This window comes from Copadichromis virginalis, linkage group LG15, assembly GCF_057382275.1.
Source record: "Copadichromis virginalis isolate Kocher_CV1m ecotype Utaka linkage group LG15, C_Virginalis_male_GT1.1, whole genome shotgun sequence".
In the NCBI taxonomy this organism is placed as follows: domain Eukaryota; kingdom Metazoa; phylum Chordata; class Actinopteri; order Cichliformes; family Cichlidae; genus Copadichromis; species Copadichromis virginalis.
In genome coordinates this window covers 27,938,427-27,960,857 of record NC_140632.1, presented here as the reverse complement: position 1 = coordinate 27,960,857, position 22,431 = coordinate 27,938,427, and the positions used below count along the sequence as shown (strand labels likewise).

Below are 22,431 nucleotides of genomic sequence, written 5' to 3'. Positions count from 1 at the left end.
TTCTTTCTTCCCTTTCTCCTTTGTGGTGTTTCCATGTTCATGTTTTGTTAGGAAAACTGAAAAAGGAAGAAGCTTGCATTGTTCAGCTTCTGCTAAATGCAACTGGAGAGCAACAAGTACAGCCAAACTGTTTTAGTCAAAGACACTGTAAGTATTAAGTATTATTACATATGCATTTTATTTATTGTATTTTTAATGTGTACTGTGTCTCCCACACTTAGATGGAAATATGTTTTGTGAGCCTTAACTGTCTAATGGTAAATTAAACAGTTATATTGTGTGGGAGTGTATGCTTAAGTTTCCTTTCAGCATATTTTTGAGCATTCAGTACCTTTGAGGTTTTTCTAAAGAATATTTTGGACTTTTGATTGTTTTGAATTGTTGCAATAAAAATAAACATATTTGCATAAAGCAAGTATATTTGTTCACTCCCATACTGTTAAGGGTATTAGAAGCATGAAAAGCATCTAAGTATTCTAAGTTCCTTTAGAACAAATTTTTTAAAAGTCCGTGATTAATTTGGGATGAATCTTGAGTTAACCATTGATAAGTACGCGATTAATCGCGACTAAATATTTTCATCGACTGACAGCCCTAATATATACACTTTAAGCAGTCTGTTTGCCTCCTTCCCAGGGCAAAGGGCAACATCTCCTGGGTCTAGGGATAGATTGCCCCTCTGGGTGTGATGGCACCTGGAACTGAGGGTATAGAGTATGTTTGGGGAGTGTGTGTACAAAGTTAATTTCTGTTTGTCTCAATGGTGGGCGAGTGTTGAGTATTGGTATATGTGTGCATGAGGGCAGGAATGCATGTTTGTGTCTGTGTGTGCCTGTTTGTCTATGTCTTAGACTTCACCTCTCGGTGAAGGTCGGGTCTTACGGTGTGTTCACACCGAACGCGATAGATGCGAACAGAGCGTCAAGTTTACATGTAAAGTCAATGGAAAAGCGCGATGACACGCGATTGTAGGTCCCGTGAAAATTCAGAAGCAGATTTGCGCCGCCAAAACGCGTGAAACGCGCGTCAGTGTAGCGCGTCTGGCGCGTTTGACTCGCGAAAAAAACCAAGCGCATGAGTTTTTGTGTTGCATTTTGTGCATACGCGCGTTTCGTGTCTACCGCTCGAGTTGGAAAAATCTGAACTCCAGCGTCAAATCGCGCCACGACAACCAATCAGGAGCCTGGTGACGTGGCTGTGACCTAGGTCAAAGGGGCAGATCCAGTCAGAGCCCTTCATTCTTCAATGGAGGGAAGGCTAATCAACGCCGTAGCAAACAACCCGGAGCTGTACGACACCAGCTGCTTTCTGTACCGAGACAGGAATAAAAAGGACCGAGCTTGGAGGAAGATATGTGAAGAGATCGGGCAACCTGGTAAGTTCATTCATTTCTCTTTTGAAAGTTTTCACTGACCTGGGGAAGCCGCACAAAAGCTAGCAAGCCACCGCTATTTTCCCACTGACGTACAAATACCGTTCTGCTTTTATGCATCTTGTCATATAGGAATATATTTTATTGTTTATTAATAAACAGCACACAGTGGTCCCGCTGTTCATCCGTCACTGCTTTGCTTTTTTGCTGATTTTTTTTTATTGGAGTGCAGCATTGCATTATGTAGCCTGATTGACAAATCTCTTCTGTGCTGTGTCTCCTGCGCTTGCCAAATTTATCACGTTTGGTTTTGATAACCATCACGTTCAATAGAAAAAACAGCACAAAAACACCCATAACTATGACCCTCATTCAGAAATAGACACCTGCACCGCGAGGGAAAAAGGCGCACGAAAGTGGCGGGCAGATGAAGACAAAACACGGCATAATAATACTTTTACGTTTTGCAATCTACAAAGGTTTGCACTTTGAGAATCAACTTGTGAGAACTGTGACTAATGTTCATGTGTGTGGGGAAAACAGTGTATAAAGTGGAGGAAGATATGTGAAGAGATCGGGCAACCTGGTAAGTTCATTCATTTCTCTTTTGAAAGTTTTCACTGACCTGGGGAAGCCGCTTTTGTGCGGCTTCCCCAGGTCAGTGGGGAAGCCGCTGACCTGGGGGGGGCTAGTTATTCTGAGAACCCCTGCTGCAATAAATGAGGGACCACTATATATACTTTCTCTGACAATATGACTATTGTTTTCAACCTGTTAACATTTAATACCGTCTTGATAGAACCAACTGATTCTGCAGCAGAGCATCCCCTGTTGCTTCTCCGGGCTCCCAGTCCCTGAGCTCCTGCTGCTGCACCCACAGGTATGTAATTGTAGCATCAGATGTACAGGAAGCACTGATGAACCCAGGTACGGCGAGGACGTCCTTAACGCCGCTGCTCTGCTCTCCACAGTAAATAGAGAAGGGAGACTCTCTCTTCAAACACTAGCTCGACAGCTGCCATCTAGCAAAGATACCGGTCTGGCACAACTTCTTCCCACATTCCTCCTACATTTCCGGTTCACGCACGTCAAAATATGCATTTCTGAGGCGCGATGGAGTTTTCTTGGACACGCGAATGTGCACGCGTCAAATTAGGGGCGTTTGGGGCGTTTTCGCTCGCGTCTATCGTGTTCGGTGTGAACACACCATTAGACTTCACCTCTCTGGGAACATCTCAGATACCCTCAACCATCGGTGCATTGGTGTTTCTCGATGTTCGGGGCTGGGCACTCAGGTATGCACTGACTCACTTCTGGTGGTTGCTTGGCAGAGGCCTGGCACCCATTGATCGGTCGGGCCCCTTCCGGAAATTTGGGTGCCCTCGGGCCTCGGGCCTCTGGGTCCGGGGCTCAGACTGCTCTGGCGCCCGGATCTCCTCCGTGCTTGCTTCATCAGATAGTTACATGGGGAAACCTTTTGAATACAAGCATGCTCGTGCTCACAGGCGTGCACAGATACACACTATATCTTCCTTGGCTGCTGTCTCAAAGCATACCGTGCGTTGTCAGGCTTGTGTCCTGCTCAAGAACATTCAATATTTATTATTTACTTTTACTTATCTAGGTTGTTGCTGTAGTCTCCCTACTGTGTTGTTCTCCTTCTGCTTGTTTTTTTTTTCTTCCAGTAGGTGATTCAGTGGACTTTTTAATATCTTTTCTCACTCCCTCTTTCCCTCTGTTTTTCATTAACTTCTCTGGTCTACGTCTTTCCCTTTCCTATCCTCCAGTCAAGTCTGTTCCATTTGTAATAACTATTAGAGTGAATTGTTAAATGTTGTCATTTCTATGCTTGCCAACTCTGATGAAAAGGATTCCACTGTCCTTCCCCCCAGATTCTCAAGGTTCTGGGTGGGGGGCTGTAATGTTTTATTGCAGATACATCCTATCTGGAAGATCTGCTTCTTTTTGATGTAAGCTTTCTGCGTTTATGACCCTTTGGTCAGCAGGAGGTCTCACACACACACACACACACACACACACACACACACACACACACACACACACACACACACACACACACACACACACACACACACTTACCTAGATACAGAAGTTCACACATATACAAACAATGCCTTGTCTTAGAACCAAGTGGGCGTTGCTTTCCTATGACGTGTTTTGTGTGAACTGTCTCTCAATAAAAAGGCAGCAGGAGGAGGTCAGAGTCGGGGTCATTCTCGTGGTGGACACAAACGAGGCCTCCCTTGCGCAAATAATCGAACAACAAGACTGTCTTGTTTTCTTCATGATGAATAAGTCTCTAGAATTAGCGGGGCTTGTGGAAACACAGACCCAACAATGACTTAAAAGTTAAACAGAAAATAAATAAATAAAAAACAATAACAAAGATGAATAAAGTGGACCAATAATGATCTACTTGGAAAAAATACAGTATATCCATTGGGCATTTTTCTTGGCCTTCAGGCATTAATTGCGATTGCTACAGTGCCGAACAGGACAGGCAAAAAAAAAAAAAAAAAAAGAAGAAGAAGAAGAAAGAAAAGAAAACCCACAAGTAGAGCTGACAGGGGCAGATGGCGAGCCACAGACACCGGCACATTTGTCCCGCCAAGCACAGCAGCAAAGCTCAAACAGAACGACCGAAAAAGAAATGTATCAAGGTGCTGCCTGACTGAGACTGTGGTGGGACATTTAGAGAGCTGTGCATAAATGAATGCTGCAAAACTAAATGAACTGAAGTAATACTGTAAACAAGTGTGGACCAAACTTTCTCCTCAGTGATGTGAGAGAATAAGAAAGTCACACAGCAAATCATCACTCAAACTTATTGGTCCTGAATGACTGGACTCAGTTTCTCACACTTCTTTTTTTTTACCAAATTATTACAACTTCGCGTGTGTAATATTACAATCATAAGTAGTAGTAGTAGTAGTATCAGTACCATGGATGATCTCGAGCTGCTGCACGTGGTTCAGGTTGTCGAGCGCTGACATCAGAGGGTCGTCTTCCTGTCGTCTCTGCTCACTGTTCTTTCCTTTGTTTTCGTAGGCGAGGACTGTGTCTGACTCGTCCAACAGGAAGGACAGACCAGCTTCAAGCAGGCGCAGCTAAGCACACAGGTCGGTCCGCCAGGCGAGTAAAAAAAAAATAAAATAAAATAAATAAATAATCAGAATCAGAATACTTTATTGATCCCTGGGGGAAATTAATAAATAAATCTCTTCAGTAAAATCTCATTATATATCAATCAGAGCATGCTCAGACACACTAAACACAGACACAGTACCTGGCAAATTCTGCAGGAGCAGAGTTTGGAACGCCACGGTGAAGGCCAGAACACAGCTCCTGATTGGACTCTTTTCTGACCAATTACCTGCAGCTCCTTCAGTCTGCACCTCGGCTCAACTTCCTCATGGCTCCGCTTGCAGCTAGGCTCAATGGCATCATCAACCTGCCAGATTTTGGATTATTGATTAATCAACCCTGATCAGTGAGTGTGATGCAAACTGCTGTGACCCCCTCACCTCTTCTTCTTTGATGGGAATGGTGGGCTCTTTTGCCGTTTCCTCCTTCACCTCCGCTGCTCCACCCGGTACTAAAACAGGAAGTGCATCACACACACAAACATAGACACACAGGAAGTGCACAACATGTGTATGACAGTATGTTTGTGCCAGGTTAGTACTGTAAGATAACAGGACGCTTTACCTGCTAGGTGCGAAGCGTAGGTCCAGAGAAACGAGTGTGTTTTCATACAGGACTCGCAGATCATCTCCTGAAGCTCCACGCAGTCTGGAACCACACAGCCCAGGTGCTGCAACAATATACAGGTACAAGAGTCAGGAGATCTTGATGCATTCTCAATCATCCAGGAAAGTAAATCTCCAAAAGTAAATTCTGTTCATCTGGACGTAGCGTTTTGTGGGAGAAACGTTTTGTCACTCATCCAAGTGACTTCTTCAGTCTCAGTTGACTGCAGTTTTCCCCAATCTTATAAACAATATGTAACCCAGTTCCTAAAATCATCTCAAACAAAAAGAGAAGAAAAATTAAAACATTTAATGTTCATTGTTCTGTTCTTACTGTCCCTGTTAATGAAAGTGAAATGAGATCAAAATATTTATTTAAACGTAGAAGGGACGCAGATTATATATGATATGCTCTGGTCAAACAAGGGTTAAGTTTTTTCAGAGGATTGATGAGCTCTGATGAGAGCCTATTGTTTTACTCCACTCCTCGCATGTCACCCAATCGGTGAAGCTCTAGGCAGCTCTTATCCCTCCTTAGTACCAGCTCCCAAGTTTTCAGTCTCTTGCTTCTACAGCCGAACAGAGCAGACGGACTAAAACTTTTGTTATCGGTAAGCTGGAGAAATTAACCTCTAACGAGTTAAAAAAAAATACCATCTAAACTGATATTTTTCACAAATTATGTATTTGCACTTGTTGTCGTCAAGGGCAGAGCGAAACCGGAAGGTTTACTGAGCTGTGGCTTCACATAAACGCTGAGCATCCACTCGACGGCGGTAAGCTAAATGTGGCTAATCAGACACGTGATGTGCGGAGTGTGGGTACAGTTGTTGCATGTCTCTGAAACGCACTGTTGTTATGCTAGTTAGATCATTAACTAAGTCATTAACATGTGAAAAGCTGTAAATGGTTAAAGCAGCTAAAAATAACTTTATGAGAGATAATTGTAAGCAGACTTTATCCTACTTCCTGTTTAAATTTTGATGTCAATCGGTTGTTTTACAATACTCAGTATTGAACACTTGGAGGTAATTTTTAGTGTATTTCCACCTGTACTAGTAGGCCTATGGTACAAGCGGGATTAAGCACGTCTATTTTAGTACTCCTATTTGTGGACTGAGCCCTTGTGTTTACGTGTTATTGAAAGTGATTATTTGCACTTTGTTCAATTTCTGATAAGCATTTGCATATTATTCCATTTCTTAAAAGGGGTAATATACTTATTTATTTGTGATTGGATATATATGTACAGTGAGTTTTTTTGATGGATGTAATTAATGTTTACAATGAAAGTGAATTATATGGTGACTATAATTCCTGAATGTTTAAAACCTTGTAGATAATCTTTAATGTTACTGCAGGTTACAAATAATTGAACCTTGATACTGTGAAATTTTGGATATTGATACTTTGAACTTTGAAATTTGATATTTTAATGTTGTACAACGTGACTGAACTGATGATGATTGAATTGATGATAGCTGATCTGAATAGTTGTTACTGCACTGTGACACTACTTTAGTTTAATTTGTGAAAGTTATCCTTAAAGGGCACGTGACATATATTTGGCCATTGTTTATAGGTCAGGTTTTTATATGGGACGAATCCAAAGACCAGGTCAGCGATTCCAGAACCCAGAGTGTTCCAGTGTTCACTGGATGGCGAGCCAACCCAAGATCCTAGGAGACGATATACATATACACGCACACTCATTTTCACATTGATGGACTACAATCCTCTACTGTAACAAGTAGAGGATTGTAGATTGTAGGATTGTAGGATTGTAGATTTTTGCTACTTCGGGGAAAAATTTTTATACTTGACATTCTGTTAAAACCTGTTGTGATACTGTGTTGTTTACAAATTTATTTTACAAGGCTTAACATCACTAAAGTATTTTTAAAAGCCACACAACTGTGTTTGTCTGGTTTCTCTGTCATTCGTGTACCAGAGCTCTAAGAGTCGTTCTCAGTCTTCTGACACTAGCCCAAATTACTCATTACTTTGGTAATTATCCATTGGTACTTTATGTAACTCCACGTAAGTGCTACAAATACATTTGCATAATGACTGAAACCAGATGAACAGAATCAACTTTTGGAGAAGAGTCAGGAGAGGCACACCAGACAAGTGCAGGAACAGGTAAACTGATGACTCACCCGGCCGTGCAGCCAGTCCTCACACACCACACACTGAATCATCTCATCCTCCACCTGCAGACACAAACAGCTTAAGTAAAGCGAAACCAGCACAGGAGGAGGAGCTAAAACCATCAGGTGAGACATTAACAGGAGTAGTTTAGTTGTTTACAAGAATACCTGCCAGCGCAGGGAACTATTCCGAGAAGCAGGTTTAGCTAACATATCTGAGTTTGTTAATCCCAAGATAAGAGAAACTCTGATTTTTTTGTTCCAGACAAAGCATCGACGTTAACTCTGAGTCAGTTACCGTGATAACAGTGAACTAAACCCACTCGCTAGCAGGTTTTCTTCAACAAACTCTGAGTTCCAACTCCTCCCTTCTTGCTGCACCTAAACCAGCTGACTGACACTGAGTCATTTCCTTACAGATAGTAAAAGCTGTCAAAGTGCAAAAAGAAATTAACTTACGTTAACTTCACGTTTTTCGTTCATGTTCTTGCAAAATCTGTAACCACATTTGTGTACTAAAGATGAACATTAACAGATTTATTATCAGCTCAGAATAAAATCTATAGCAGCGGTCCCCAACCCCCGGGCCTCGGACCGGTACCGGTCCGTGAGTCGTTTGGTACCGGGCCGCGAGAGTTGAGGCCCAGGTGTGAAATGTATAGTTTTCAGGGTTTTTAATCGGTTTTCAGCGTTATTTTGTTATCGTTTTTATCATTTACTCGGTTTTCCTGGGTCTTTTCACGTGTGTTATGAATAAACCTCCTTTTTTTCAGTACCGGTACTAGTTTTATTTTGTTGTATTTATCCGCGACACCTTAAAGGCCGGTCCATGAAAACATTGTCGGGAATAAACCGGTCCGTGGCAGCACAAAAAAGGTTGGGGACTGCTGATCTATAGCCTCCAACTTGACTTTGTGGATAGTGATGCTGTCAGAATCCCAGTTCCTTTGCTATGTAAATATTTATGGTATGTTATAGGGGTGGGTTTTTATTAAAATCGATTCTGGCTTGGATAACGTAAAATTGATTCATTAAAATCCTGAATCGATTTTTTTAATATTAATTTATTTTGCCCGAAATGCCAGAATCCCAGGTGAAAGATCACAAAATTTCAACAACCACCAAACAGCTAAGACAGTAAAATGAGAGCAGGTACACGGCTTCTGCACAAAGACGTAAACACACAGCGTGGACCCGCGGATCAGAATCAGTGAGATGTCGCCTTTCTCACCTGATGGTCGGGGCTGAAAGCCGACAGCTCGCTGATTCTGATCCGCGGGTCCGCGCTGTGTGTTTATGCCCTTTTTGCGCTGATCATATGGCTCTTAGTTTTATCTCTCTCCAAACAATATTGACCGAACCAGCAGCAAAAGAAGATCCAAACTACGCTTCACATAAACATCGTCATGAATTCCCTCTGACTTCTGCTGACTTTTCAGGATAAAAATCACACTTCATGCACAGCTCTCTCTCTCTCTCTCTCTTCTGCATTATTCGCTTGCTTGTTACGCACAAGTCTACCGTTGTTTACAGCGCTGTCGGCAGACGTTTTTTTTCCCCCTTTTACTTACTTCCGAAAAGTAAACCTAATTTCTGCCGTTCAATATTGAACAAATTTAAACTTTTTAAAATTAAGCAAAATGCAAAACGCTTAGCCGTGTCTCTAATAAAACCGCTGTAACTTCAGAGGTAATGTTCATGTGTTGATTAATGGTTTTCTTTCGTTTGTGATGTACTGCAGATTATTTTTATAAAATCCCAGGCCAGGAAAATCACCTTCATGTTTTTCTGTGTTTTATCTTCAGCTACTTTGACACAAAGGCCTCTGCTGTGATGCTCACACCTTTGATAAAGTCTTGCGTGTGTCAGCTTCCTTTTAATAGATACAAAAATATGTAAATGTACTGATCTGAATTATAATATTTCTGACTGTCAAAATTTCCCAGATTCGAATCGAATTAAATCGAATCGTGGACCGAATCGATTCGGGACCTTGTGAATCGGAATTGAATCGATTCTAGAAATCAGTGACGATACCCAGCCCTAGTATGTTACACACTGATCAATGACCAATTGTTTGTCTTATTATAATCAATCATACTGATGGAAAAAATGTGTCACATTTGGATCTTGCAGATAACTTCACTCAAATATTCATGTTGAGGCTGAAATGATTTTAAGACTGAAACTGAACCAAATGTGTTTTAAGTAACATTTAAAATGTAGACTGCAGAGAGTCTGATTGTAATCTGATTACGCTTTACGTTGAAATGTGTTCACTGATTGTGGTTCAGTCATTTAATATCAGACAGCATTAGTGAGGATGTGTTGTCTTTTAAATCAGGCTGAGCGGGTCAACCCAGGCACACATCAACCGGATCACATTTTAGATTCAGTCCCAGACTGGCTCCGGTCATTTCCCAGCTCATCCCACCTGGATTCATCCTATTTTGCATTTATGAGCCATATTCATCATCATCATCATCATTTATTTATTTATATAGCACTTTAAAAACACACCTGGTAGACCAAAGTGCTGTACAATACTAATATGCACATAGTAATAAAATCAGACATAGCAATAAAGTTTAAAAAAACAATTAAAAAATAAATAAATAAATAAAAAATAAAAAAAATAAAAAATAAAAATAAAATAAAAATGTCAGTTACCCACAGAGTTAAAAGCCAGGGAATAAAAATAGGTTGCTGAAAACTACCCTGAAATATCCAAAATACGTAAAAGTTAAAAGATTTCTAATATGTTTGCCTTTAAGATGAAAATGTGTCATCTATCAGTAAAGACTGATATGAGATCAATGTTCGGCTTTAATGTTCCACAAAAAAAAAAAAAACTCTTCAAATTACAATTGCTTACACAGCAATTGTAATTTGAAGAGGTTTTTTTTTTGTTTTTTTTTAAGTATGTTTATTGAGATTTTTTGATATAAGAGGGGAAAAAAAGACACAAAAGACACACACACAAAAAAACAAAAACAAAAAAACCCAACAACAAACAGCACAACAGCAAGGGCAAAAAACACACAAATAAGGCAAAAGATTATGCTGCAACGACAAAAACTGCCTGTCAATATATACGTCTTTGAGAGTAACAATAGCTTTCTGTGTCCAGACCTCAAAAGAGGCATCTAAACATGAGGGTGGAAATATATACAATATATTGGAGTATGGGTCGAAGTGTCTGGTAGAGCACAACCTTTTTTGATCCGACTAAAGATTTTAACGCAGTTCGAAACTATAAAATTATTGACCTTGGTTCACGGATTAGAGGACGAAAAAAGAAGTGCAGGGAGGAAACCATTCTCAACCCCACCACTCTCTATGACCACCCAGGGGGGGTATCGGCAGACATGACCTTTTTGTACCCTTCCTGTCTAGCAAGAGTTCTAGCATTTGCAGCCCAATAATAAAACTGAAACAGTGGCAGACCAAATCCACCCTTAAGTTTAGACTTACATAGATAAACTTTTGATATCCTGTCAGTTTTAAAGCTCCAAACAAATGGTAATACTACTGAGTCGATCACTTTAAAAAATTGCTTATTCAAAAAAACAGGTAAGTTTAAAAATAAATATAGAAATTTAAGAAGGGAAACCATTTTGATTACATTAATGGAGGAAGAGCCCTCCATTTCTCAATGTCCCGTTTCAATTTTTCAACTTGTTCAAGATAATTCAACTTAAAGATCAATTTAGGATCCTTAGGCAAAATAACACCCAAGTATTTCAATCTGTCTGTAATTTTAAAAGGCAAAATTTAAAAAAAAAAAAAAAATCAACATCCAAGTTTGCAGTTAAGGCCACAAACTCACTCTTCTGCCAATTAATTGTATAACCCAGACCTTCCCAAAGTGTGGGGCCCGCCCCCACTGTTTTAGCTGTTTGGTGGTTGTCGAAATTTTGTGAGGTTTCACCTGAGATTCTGGCATTTCGGGCAAAATAAATTTATATTTAAAAATCGATTCAGGATTTTAATGAATCGATATCACGTTATCCAAGCCAGAATCGATTTTAATCGATTACCAAAACCCGACTCCCATGCGAGTCGGACGCACCTGAGCAGCACCCGCAATCACGCCTCGCCGCCTTAAAGTCTGTGCTCTCTTTGCTGTTGTGTTGTCGGGCTGTGAGCTGAAAAGCTACAGCCGGCTGTATGTGTACAGCAACCGTGTGTGAAAAGTGGTCAATAAAGAGATGCTGAAAAGCATGTTCATGGAAACATCGTCGGGTCTGCCGTGATATGTTTACAATGGAACTTCTGCTCCTGAACCTCTGCGCACAGTGAAGTCACTTTCAGCTTTACGCAGGACTGTAAGCCGTCATCTGTGAGGCGTGAGCGGTGTTTGCTTTTAACATGGTTCGTGGTGGAGCTGCTGACATAATGTGGATCCAAAAATCCATAATTGGCCTATCTGGGGCTGAAAGTCTCAGTAAATGCACGGCGTTTCGGCGGGTACACCAGCTTCCGCGAGTGTGACGCTTATTTTGAGTGACGAAATTTTAGTGAAAATTTTCATATCCAAATTCAACAAAGCAATAGGTCAATAAGAGGAACATTCTGTTTCATCCTTTCCTTCTTTCAATAACAACGAAATATTAGCTTTATATAGCGTACGGGGAAATGCTTGAGTATGGAAAGAATGCTTAAACATTCTCAATAAAAGCGGGGCCACCTTTTCAGAGTATTTCTTATACAATTCAATGCCAAACCTATCTGGGCCTGGGGACTTTCCATGGGGGAATGACTTAATAGCTTTCGAAACTTCTTCAATAGTAATATCTGGGTTTAAAGCCTCTCGAGCAGCGTCATTCATTTTCGGGAGATCCAGCTTCCCTAACCAATCAGAAATATTGCCCCAAGATTTCGACATAATCTTCATAATATTCTCTATATTGCTCATTAATAGCTTTAGGGCTGATTAAAATTTCGCCTGATCTTGACTTAATTTTGTGTATAGCCCTACTGGCCTGTAGGCCTCTCAGCTGCCGAGAAAGAAGCTTATGGGGCTTATCTCCAAACTCTAAATGCTTCTGTCTGATCCTAAATAGCTGATCTGTTACTTGACTAGATAAAATTGTGTTATACTCAAACTTCCTTTTAATGATGTCTTGAAACAAAGAGGGACAAGAGGAGGCCTTGTGGTCCTGTTCTAACTGTGTTAATTCAGTTTCTATTTCTAACAGGCATTTCCGGCGTTCTTTTTTTAATGAAGATTCAAAAGAAATAATTTCTCCTCGCATTACCATTTTAAAGGATTCCCATAAAATCGAATCAGAAACGTCTTGTTTATCATTAGTTTCCAAGAATTCTGATATTTTAGTTGTCATAAATTGGCAAAAGGATGTCTCAGACAGGACTGACGGGTAAAAACGCCAGTTACCCTGTTGTTTCGTACCACAGAAGTCCAGGACTAAAGAGGTTGGAGATCAAGATGTTGTGATAAGTTGAGCATACAACGTTAGACATCAATTTAGAATCAAGCAAAAAAAAAAAAAATCTATTCTGGAGTACGATTTGTGCACTTGTGAAAAATAAGAGTAATCTCTACCAGTAGGATTACACAGTCTCCAAACATCAACTAGGTTAGTAGAACTCAACATATTATTCAGAACAGTCGAAGCGTTAAACAACTGGGAGGTTTGAGTAGATCTATCCAAGTGTTTATCAAGTACACAATTAAAATTGCCTCCTAAAATTACATGAGTATCAGCGAGACTAGGTAATAAATAAAATATTTGTTGAAAGAAAGCTGGGCTATCAAAATTAGGACCATATAAATTCAATAAAGTAACATGGGTTGCATGAATATGGCCCATCACCAGAACAAATCGACCATTCTGATCACTAACCGTGGACTCATGTCTAAATGGGACTGTTCTTCGGATCAATATAGCCACTTGGGCTAATCAGATTTTTCAGTTGACATTCTCCAGAATGCCGACTGAAAAATCTGATTAGCCCAGGAGCACCTGAACCTCTCTTTAGTCAGTTTCATTTGCGTTTGAAGAATTTTTAAAGCATTTTTATCTAATAATGGCAGAAATAATGTAACTCTTTATTAGCATTACTATTATTGTTGGAATTACTGAAATAATGAAATGGGCATAAACAGACTTGAGGGCAGATCCACTCTGTAGTCTATTGTCATGGGTAACTAATCTCACAGGTACATCAGTGATCTGTCACATTACAGTTTAATTATTTGATTTAAAACCAGATGTAAAGTTAGGATTCACGCTCATCTAATAAAACCTCAAGTTGTTAAGGTCAAATTAATGAACAAGAACATTATAATAAAATTATATATTTTATAACCAACTTTGTTCCACTGATATGATGAGAGTTGCCCAAACTGATTAAAATGACCCTTTTTTCCCCATCCCGTTTTTATAAATAAATATGAGTCAGCACTGACACATGTTCAAATTCCTTTGTCTGCTGGACTGAAATAGCAGCTCTGCTCTCTATTTATCCTTTACCATAGTGAATCATTTGAGGGATTCATTGATGATGGCTGTTTCTACTCACACACATGCGTAACTCAAGAGTCGGCATAGCCAGTTGTTAATGGACTCTGATCAAGTTCTGAAAATGAAACTCAGAATGTATTTTTAAACTCAGAGTTTGCCGAACCTGCTTCCTGGAACAGGCCCAGATCAGTAAAGTACTGATTTGTTTTACTGTCTGAGGATGGGTTAAGGTTTTGTGAAGGACATCATCAGGGTGAAGTTTATCACCAGACATTATTCTCTCATTCTCCACCGAGGCACTTCCTTCTTCTTTATGTCATTAACCGTCTTTATTTCTAAATTTCTAAAGGCCTTTAAAACCGACTGCGCTGAGAAAAAAAAAAATGACAAAAATAATTTTTTGGATTTGAATTTCTCATGTGACACATGTACACACTTAAGGTGTTGCGTTTTTTGGAAAAGTTTTCCCTTTAAAAGAATGGACTATGAAAGAAATGAAGTGGACATGAAGCATGGTTTATCTGAATTTCAGGAGCAGACAGCAACACTTCTAGTTTGATCCAGCTATAATAGCAGTGGTTTCCAAATAGTCTGATTGGTCAGAACCATTTATTTACATTAAAAAAAGAGGGTAAAAAAAAAAAAGTACGAGTCCAAACAATATTTTCAACAAGCAAAATATTCACATGGATTTGCGTTTGGTGTGCAAAAGCCTTAGGTCACTGAAACGTGCTCATACTGGGTTATAGATCTGTGTATAAGGGTCAGTAGTGGTCTGATTTCTCAGGTGAGAGAGGTTACCTGATCCTCTGGGTCCGGGTACGGTCGGCCGCAGGTGCAGTAAACTCCAAAGAAATTCTGACTGTATTTATTCAGACTGTTTACCTCATCTTTGTCCTGGAACACACACACACACACACAGAATCAGACACGCTCCCAACCAAGTGATCAGCATCAGTTATCATGGTGATCTGTCAGGTAAACACAAATGTCTGTGCTCTGAGGTACCTCCTGCTAGTGACTCAGGTCAACGAGGACTCACCGGATGGAGTTTACACTGCAGCTCCGAGAACTTCCCGTTTCCACAGTCACAGCGGAAGTTCCTGCACCAGAATAAGAGACAGTTGTATTGACCACCTCACCGTGTGAACTGATAACTGCAGAAACTGACCAGTAGTTTCTGGTCAGTCACTAACTTATCAATAAAAGCATTGATCACCTCTTAGTGTACAGTTCAAAGAGGTCATGACCTTCGTGACATTTGTAGGAGCACGCCAAACAGATGCCGGCCGCCTCGCTGCCCTTTGGCGTGCAGGTGTTACAGGCATACAGAGCCTGCCGCTTCACATAGCCCTGAGAGAGAGAGAGATGTCTGGTCACATGGTCACCTGAGGTCTGCACTACAAGGAAGGATTTATTCCAGTCCAGGTAACTTCAGAGATAACCCTGAATCTTCTGTACTATAAAGATGGTTCACTTATTCTTAAGTTGAACCAACTTTTACTTTTTTCTTTTTTTTTAAATTTACGTATTTACAGATGCTAATTTACAGATTAGAGATTAACAGCTATGACATCACCACTTACTGACCGATTGGATCTCTGGAAAATAGCATCACTATTGCTAGAAGATTCCTAAGCTTTTTATATATTATGTAACGTCCATCCATCCATCTTCATCCGCTTTGTCCGGGGCCGGGTCGCGGGGGCAGCAGCCTAAGCAAAGAGGCCCAGACCTCCCTCTCCCCAGCCACCTCCTCCAGCTTATCCGGGGGAATACCAAGGCGTTCCCAGGCCAGCCGAGAGATATAATCTCTCCAGCGTGTCCTGGGTCTGCCCCGGGGCCTCCTCCCGGTGGGACATGCCTGGAACACCTCACCCAGGAGGCGCCCAGGGGGCATCCTTGTCAGATGCCCGAACCACCTCAGCTGGCTCCTTTCGATGTGGAGCAGCAGCTGCTCTACTCTGAGCCCCTCCCGGATGGCCGAACTTCTCACCCTATCTCTAACGGTGTGTTCACACCGAACGCGATGGACGCGAATAGAGCGTCAGGTTTACATGTAAAGTCAATGGAAAGGTGCGATGACGCGCGATTGCGGGTCCCGCGAAAATTCGGAAGCAGATTTGCGTCGCGAAAACGCCAAAACGCGTGAAACGCGCGTCAGTGTAGCGCGTCTGGCGCGTTTGACTCGCGAATAAAACCACGCGCGTGAGTTTTTGTGTTGCATTTTGTGCATACGCGCGTTTCGCGTCTACCGCTCGAGTTGGAAAAATCTGAACTCCAGCGTCAAATCGCGCCGCGACAACCAATCAGGAGCCTGGTGACGTGGCTGTTACCTAGGTCAAAGGGGCAGATCCAGCCAAAGCCTTTCATACTTCAATGGAGGGGAAGGCTAATCAATGCGGTAGCAAACAACTCGGAGCTGTACAACACCAGCTGCTTTCTGTACCGAGACAGGAATAAAAAGGACCGAGCTTGGAGGAAGATATGTGAAGAGATCGGGCAACCTGGTAAGTTCATTCATTTCTCTTTTGAAAGTTTTCACTGACCCGGGGAAGCCGCACAAAAGCTAGCAAGCCACCGCTATTTTCCCACTGACGTACAAATACCGTTCTGCTTTTATGCATGTTGTCATTTAGGAATATATTTTATTGTTTATTAATAAACAGCACACAGTGGTCCCGCTGTTCATCCGTCACTGCTTTGCTTTTTCGCTGATTTTTTATTGCACAGTACAGCATTGCATTCTGCAGCCTGATTGACAAATCTGCTCCGTGTCGTGTCTCCTGCGCTTGCCAAATTTATCACGTTTGGTTTTGATAACCATCGCGTCCTAATAGAAAAAACAGCACAAAAACACCCATAACTATGAGCCTCATTCGGAAATAGACACCTGCACCGTGAGGGAAAAAGGCGCACGAAAGTGGCGGGCAGATGAAGACAAACCGCGGCATAATAATACTTTTACGTTTTGCAATCTACAAAGGTTTGCACTTTGAGAATCAATTGTGAGAACTGTGACCAGGGGCTAGTTATTCTGAGAACCCCTGCAATAAATGAGGGACCACTGTCTACTCTACGATTATTATATCGAACCTGTTAACATTTAATACTGTATTGATAGAACCAACTGATTCTGCAGCAGAGCATCCCCAGTCCCTGAGCTCCTGCTGCTGCACCCACAGATATGTACAGCAAGCACTGATACCTTTTTAGTCGGTGGGATTCCCTTGTGATCACCTTTACTAAATATCTACAACCAATCTGATTATATCCTGTTATTGTTTTTTTGTTTTTTTTCAATGTTGAAATTAAAATCTAGTAGCAGCCTTCTCATTTCTTTGTGTTTTGTGCTGTTTTACAGGCCCACAGAGGAGGACGGCTCCGAGGCAGATGAGGGACGGGTCCCAGGACGGTCCATCGGCGGTGGAGCTGGCCATCCTGGAGTCCCTGAAGAGTCCACACCAGTCTCCAATGGAGCATTTCCTCCTCAGCCTTGTTCCTGCTCTGGAGAGCAGCTGGTCCTTTTTATTCCTGTCTCTCTGTAAATTCTTATATTTTATATATTTATGTTTAATGTTTTTCTGTTTGAGACTTTTAATATTATTTCAAATAAATGTTTATAATGACTAATGTCTCAGTTCTACTACACAGCAAATGTTGGCACACGACTTGACACATGTAGAATTTATTTCATATTATACTAATGACAAAATATACTGATACAGTGGGATGCAGAAGTTTGGGCAACCTTGTTAATAGACATTATTTTCCTGTATAAATCGTTGGTTGTTACAATAAAAAATGTCAGTTAAATATCATACAGGAGACACACACAGTGATATTTGAGAAGTGAAAAGAAGTTTACTGGATTTACAGAAAGTGTGCAATAATTGTTTAAACAAAATCAAGCAGGTGCATAAATTTGGGCACCACAAAAAAGAAATGAAATAAATATTTAGTGTATATCAATGTGTGTGTCTCCTATATGATATATGGGGTGCCTTTGTCTGGATGTGCTTCCCATCCAGAGCTGCACAGCACAGAGGAAAGTTCCAGCGCTCCTGGAATCCCTCTGTGATGGACCGCCAGTCTCCAGGTGAAGGCACAGCCATGAAGTCGTCCACTAGACAGTCCCAGATGGACGTCGCTGCCTGGGGGGTGATCTGGCTCACCGTGGACACACCGACTCTGAAACTGAACGCGATGGTCCTGAAGGAGTCCCCGGTGACAAGGAACCTGGACAAAATTGTTCAAAATCAGTATTATGTGTACTGCAGTTACAAAATACATTATTCAAATTCCAAAATACTTTTGTGATGTCAGATTTAAATCACAAAACATGAATCTTACATAAAACCTTTTGTAATTATAAGGATAATTACAAAATGTATATTAGATAATATCTAAAACAGTTGTGTTTTGTTTTAACTTTAACATATCATAATTTGATTGGTAGCAACTTTTGCCACTACAGTGAGCCAATCACTCATAATTCCTAAACATGTCAATCAGGTAGGAATTAAGTAAGACATTAATAGAAATAAAGAGTTGTGTGTTGACATTTAGCCCTTTCCTTGCTTAAATCATTAATATTTTTGAAAAATTAATCTGTGATAAGACAGCTTATCAAGATAGAACCACGTAACTAGAGATGAACCAAACTGTTCACAGTTTTATCTAACTCTGTTTTAATAAAGGCTGTGACCCCTGCTATAGAGTCTGACAGCTGCAGGGATTATATACAAATATTCAACTATCCCAGAATTAAACCAGGTCTAAATAAAAAGGAGTGAGTATCACTACAAAGGTTAACTCAGTGGTCCTAATGCTACAGTTTGATATCAGCAAACACCGAGCGCATACATTGATGTGACACCACAGCCATGCTATCATGCAAACACTGATAACAGCATAAATCGAATTAAATCGGGACTTGATGAGACCTTCTGAGTATCACTAGAAATATTATAAAGAGTCGTCTCTGTACCACAGTTTGCTTTCAGTAAACACCGACAGCATTCACTGTTAGCATAGCACATCCATGTTAGCAGTGTATAACTGGATGGATTAGCATATTAGCACAGATATCAATAAAGGACTACCGTATTAAATAGTTTTACTAACCTCAGGCAGACGGACAGGCGCTCTGCAGGTGGGATTGAGCGCCTGTAGTTGGTGTCTAGGCGGGCGATGCTGGGACCGACGAGGGAAAGCAGGTCCTCAAACTGGCCGAGTGAATGACGGTGATAGCGCTGGAATCGGCCGTCATCCAGGCGCAGCTCCTGGAGCAAGTGGTGAAACTCACCAAACTGCTCATGCCTCTGGAGGACCTGATGGACCCAGGTACGGCGAGGATGTCCTTTACGCCGCTACTCTGCTCTCCACAGTACATAGAGAAGGGAGACTCTCTCTTCAAGCGCTAGCTCGATAGCTGCCATCTTGCAAAAATACCGGTCTGGCACAACTCCCTCCCACATTCCTCCCACATTTCCGGTTCACGCGCGTCAAAATATGATATTTTGACGCGCGATGGATTTTTCTTGGACACGCGTTGAGACGCGAATGTACACGCGTCAAATTAGGGGCGTTTGGGGCGTTTTATTCGCGTCCATCGCGTTCGGTGTGAACACACCGTAAGGGAGAGGCCAGCCACCCTTCGGAGGAAGCTCATTTCTGCCGCTTGTATCCGCGATCTCGTTCTTTCGGTCACTACCCACAGCTCGTGGCCATAGATCTGGGTAGGGACGTAGACCGACCGGTAAATTGAGAGCTTCGCTTTTACACTCAGCTCCCTCTTCACCACGACGGACCGGTGCAGCGTCCGCATTACTGCAGCTGCAGCCCCAATCCGTCTGTCGATCTCCGGCTCCCTTCTCCCATCACTCGCGAACAAGACCCCGAGATACTTGAACTCCTCCACTTGTGGCAGGAACTCATCCCCGACCCAGAGTGGGCACTCCACCCTTTTCCGGCTGAGAACCATGGCCTCAGATTTGGAGGTGCTGATCCTCATTCCCGCTGCTTCACACTCGGCTGCGAACCATTCCAGTGCGAGCTGGAGGCCTTCACCCGATGAGGCCAACAGAACCACATCATCTGCAAAAATCAGAGATGAGATTCTGAGGCCACCAAAGCGAAAGCCCTCCGCCACTTGGCTGCGCCTAGAAATCCTGTCCATAAAAATTATGAACAGAACCGGAGACAAAGGGCAGCCCTGGCGAAGCCCATCACCCACCGGGAACGAGTCCGACTTATTGCCGGCAATGCGAACCAAGCTCTTGCAACGGTTGTATAGGGATCGAATGGCCCGTAGCAATGGGCCAGACACCCCATATTCCCGCAACACCTCCCACAGGACACCCCGAGGGACACGGTTGAATGCCTTCTCCAAGTCCACAAAACACATGTAGACTGGTTGGGCAAACTCCCATGCACCCTCAAGTATCCTGGAGAGGATAAAGAGCTGGTCCAGTGTTCCGCGACCAGGACGAAAACCGCATTGTTCCTCCTGTATCCGAGGTTCGACTAACGGACGAACTCTCCTTTCCAGCACCCTGGCATAGACTTTCCCAGGGAGGCTGAGGAGTATGATCCCCCTGTAGTTGGAACACACCCGCCGGTCCCCTTTCTTAAAGATGGGGACCACCACCCCGGTCTGCCAGTCCACAGGTACTGCCCCTGATCTCCACGCAACATTGCAGAGGCGTGTCAACCAGGACAGCCCTACAACATCCAGAGCCTTCAGGAACTCGGGGCGGACCTCATCAACACCAGGGGCTCTGCCACCAAGGAGTTGTTTAACTGCCTCAGTGACCTCGCCCCCGGAAATTGGCGGGTCATTCCCCTCATCCCCAGACTCTGCTTCCTCCTCGGAAGACGTGTCAGTGGGATTAAGGAGGTCCTCGAAGTATTCCTTCCACCGCCTGACAATTTTCTCAGTCGACGTCAGCAGCGCTCCGCCAGCACTATACACAGTGCAGGTAGAGCAACGCTTTCCCCTCCTGAGACGTCTGACGGTTTGCCAGAATCTCTTCGAGGCAGTCCGAAAGTCTTTTTCCATGGCCTCTCCGAACTCCTCCCACACCCGAGTTTTTGCTTCAGCCACTGCCCGAGCCGCATTCCGCTTGGCCTGTTGATACCTGTCGGCTGCCTCCGGACGTATTATGTAACGTCTTTGTGTTTTTCTAATGAGCATCAGTAAATAGATAATAAATAATAGATGGAACTCTATTTTTTATTTTAATTTTCTCTGTTAGCAGCAAACAATTTTCGAACAGTTTCATTGTTCATTAATTAATTTATATCTGATCCTAAAACAGAACACCTACACTGTACCTGCTGACTTCAAATCAGATCTGTACACAGGCTATGTTTGAATTCTATTTAACCTTTACCCTCTTCAAAAGTTGATTCTGTTCATCTGGACGCTACGTCCAGATGAACAGAATCAACTTTTGGAGATTTACTTACCTGGATGATTGAGAATGCATCAAACCTTTACCCTCAAACCCATAATCAGCAGTAGATGATAGACTGACCCTATCATCGATCATTTTTACAAGAGAGATTTATTTATTTATTTGCCCAAGAGTAAGTGTGACAAAGTGGGTGAGAAGACCATTTGTCTATATTCTTAGTCAACATTATTGTTTTGATTTAACCATATTTCATATATAGTCTGCAATAGGCAAACATCTACTATCCCGGGTTTGTTTATGTTTTGCACTTTTACAGATTATATAATATAACATCTTGGTTTAAATCAATTCCTACAAGTTTGTTAAGTTAACATGTTCTTTATTTCAACTGTTAATTTGTATTGTTTAGAACTTACCTTACCTACCTGTCTTCCAGAAACAAAAGGAGGAAATGTAGTTTTAATTCCTCCTTTATACCTTCTGGGTTCATCTGAGGTCACAGGAAGAGACCAAGTGCAGACGGGGAAGAACTCTTATAATTTAATAAAGTTGATTTTAGAGGGTTTATGAAGAAATAGATTTATTGTTGTAATATGTATTGATTACACCACTGAGTTCATGTTGCCAGTAAAGAGGAGTAGTAGAGGTTTGAATATAATCATGTTGATCTTATCTACCTACTGAATGGAATAGTCCAGAGGACAAATTGTTTGGTTATGTGGAGTATTTAAGCAGAAGAACTCAGGTGTTTCAAAAGAAAGGTTCAGGTCAGTGTAGCTGTATGCAGTTTGACCTTAATTTCCATTGATTTAAGTTCAGTTATGTTTATTTGAACTGAGTTAATTATAGAGTTGAGTTTCTTATTTGTTTCTTTGTAAATATTGTTTGGGTCACAAAATGGTGAATAAATCACTTGCTACACTGGACAGCATCATCTCCTGCACTTCTTTGACCGCTTAAGTCGAGTCCTCCCACAGTAAGTTTGCTAATAATATTGGTTGAAGCTAAGAGAAGCAGTTAACTGAAAAATAATAGCTGTTTTTAACAGCACCCTCTTCCAGCTGCGCCAAAATGCAACAATTCATTTACTGAAACTCATAACAGAAAGAAAGAAAGGCAAGTAGCCTATGTTCAGAAAAAAGCCCCAAACACTTTATTTACATAAAAAAACAAACAAACAAAAAAAAAAAAACAGTGATGGGGAGGGAAACAAGGAGAAACTATAACCAT

General features: G+C 41.7%; 1 protein-coding gene across 3 annotated transcripts in view; it reads right to left on the bottom strand.

Moving 5' to 3' along the window:
- ubr7 (ubiquitin protein ligase E3 component n-recognin 7) overlaps positions 1-22,431 on the bottom strand; it is a 37,867-nt gene that overhangs the window by 10,471 nt on the left and 4,965 nt on the right. For all 3 annotated transcript variants that reach the window (XM_085432831.1, XM_085432830.1, XM_085432829.1), the window contains 8 exons: positions 15,000-15,133; positions 14,823-14,883; positions 14,582-14,677; positions 7,302-7,355; positions 5,102-5,207; positions 4,918-4,988; positions 4,680-4,844; positions 4,335-4,500 (listed from right to left, as the gene is read on the bottom strand). In XM_085432831.1, coding sequence (XP_085288957.1) covers positions 4,335-4,500; positions 4,680-4,844; positions 4,918-4,988; positions 5,102-5,207; positions 7,302-7,355; positions 14,582-14,677; positions 14,823-14,883; positions 15,000-15,133 — 853 coding nt within the window. The remainder of the gene's footprint in view (positions 1-4,334; positions 4,501-4,679; positions 4,845-4,917; positions 4,989-5,101; positions 5,208-7,301; positions 7,356-14,581; positions 14,678-14,822; positions 14,884-14,999; positions 15,134-22,431) is intronic.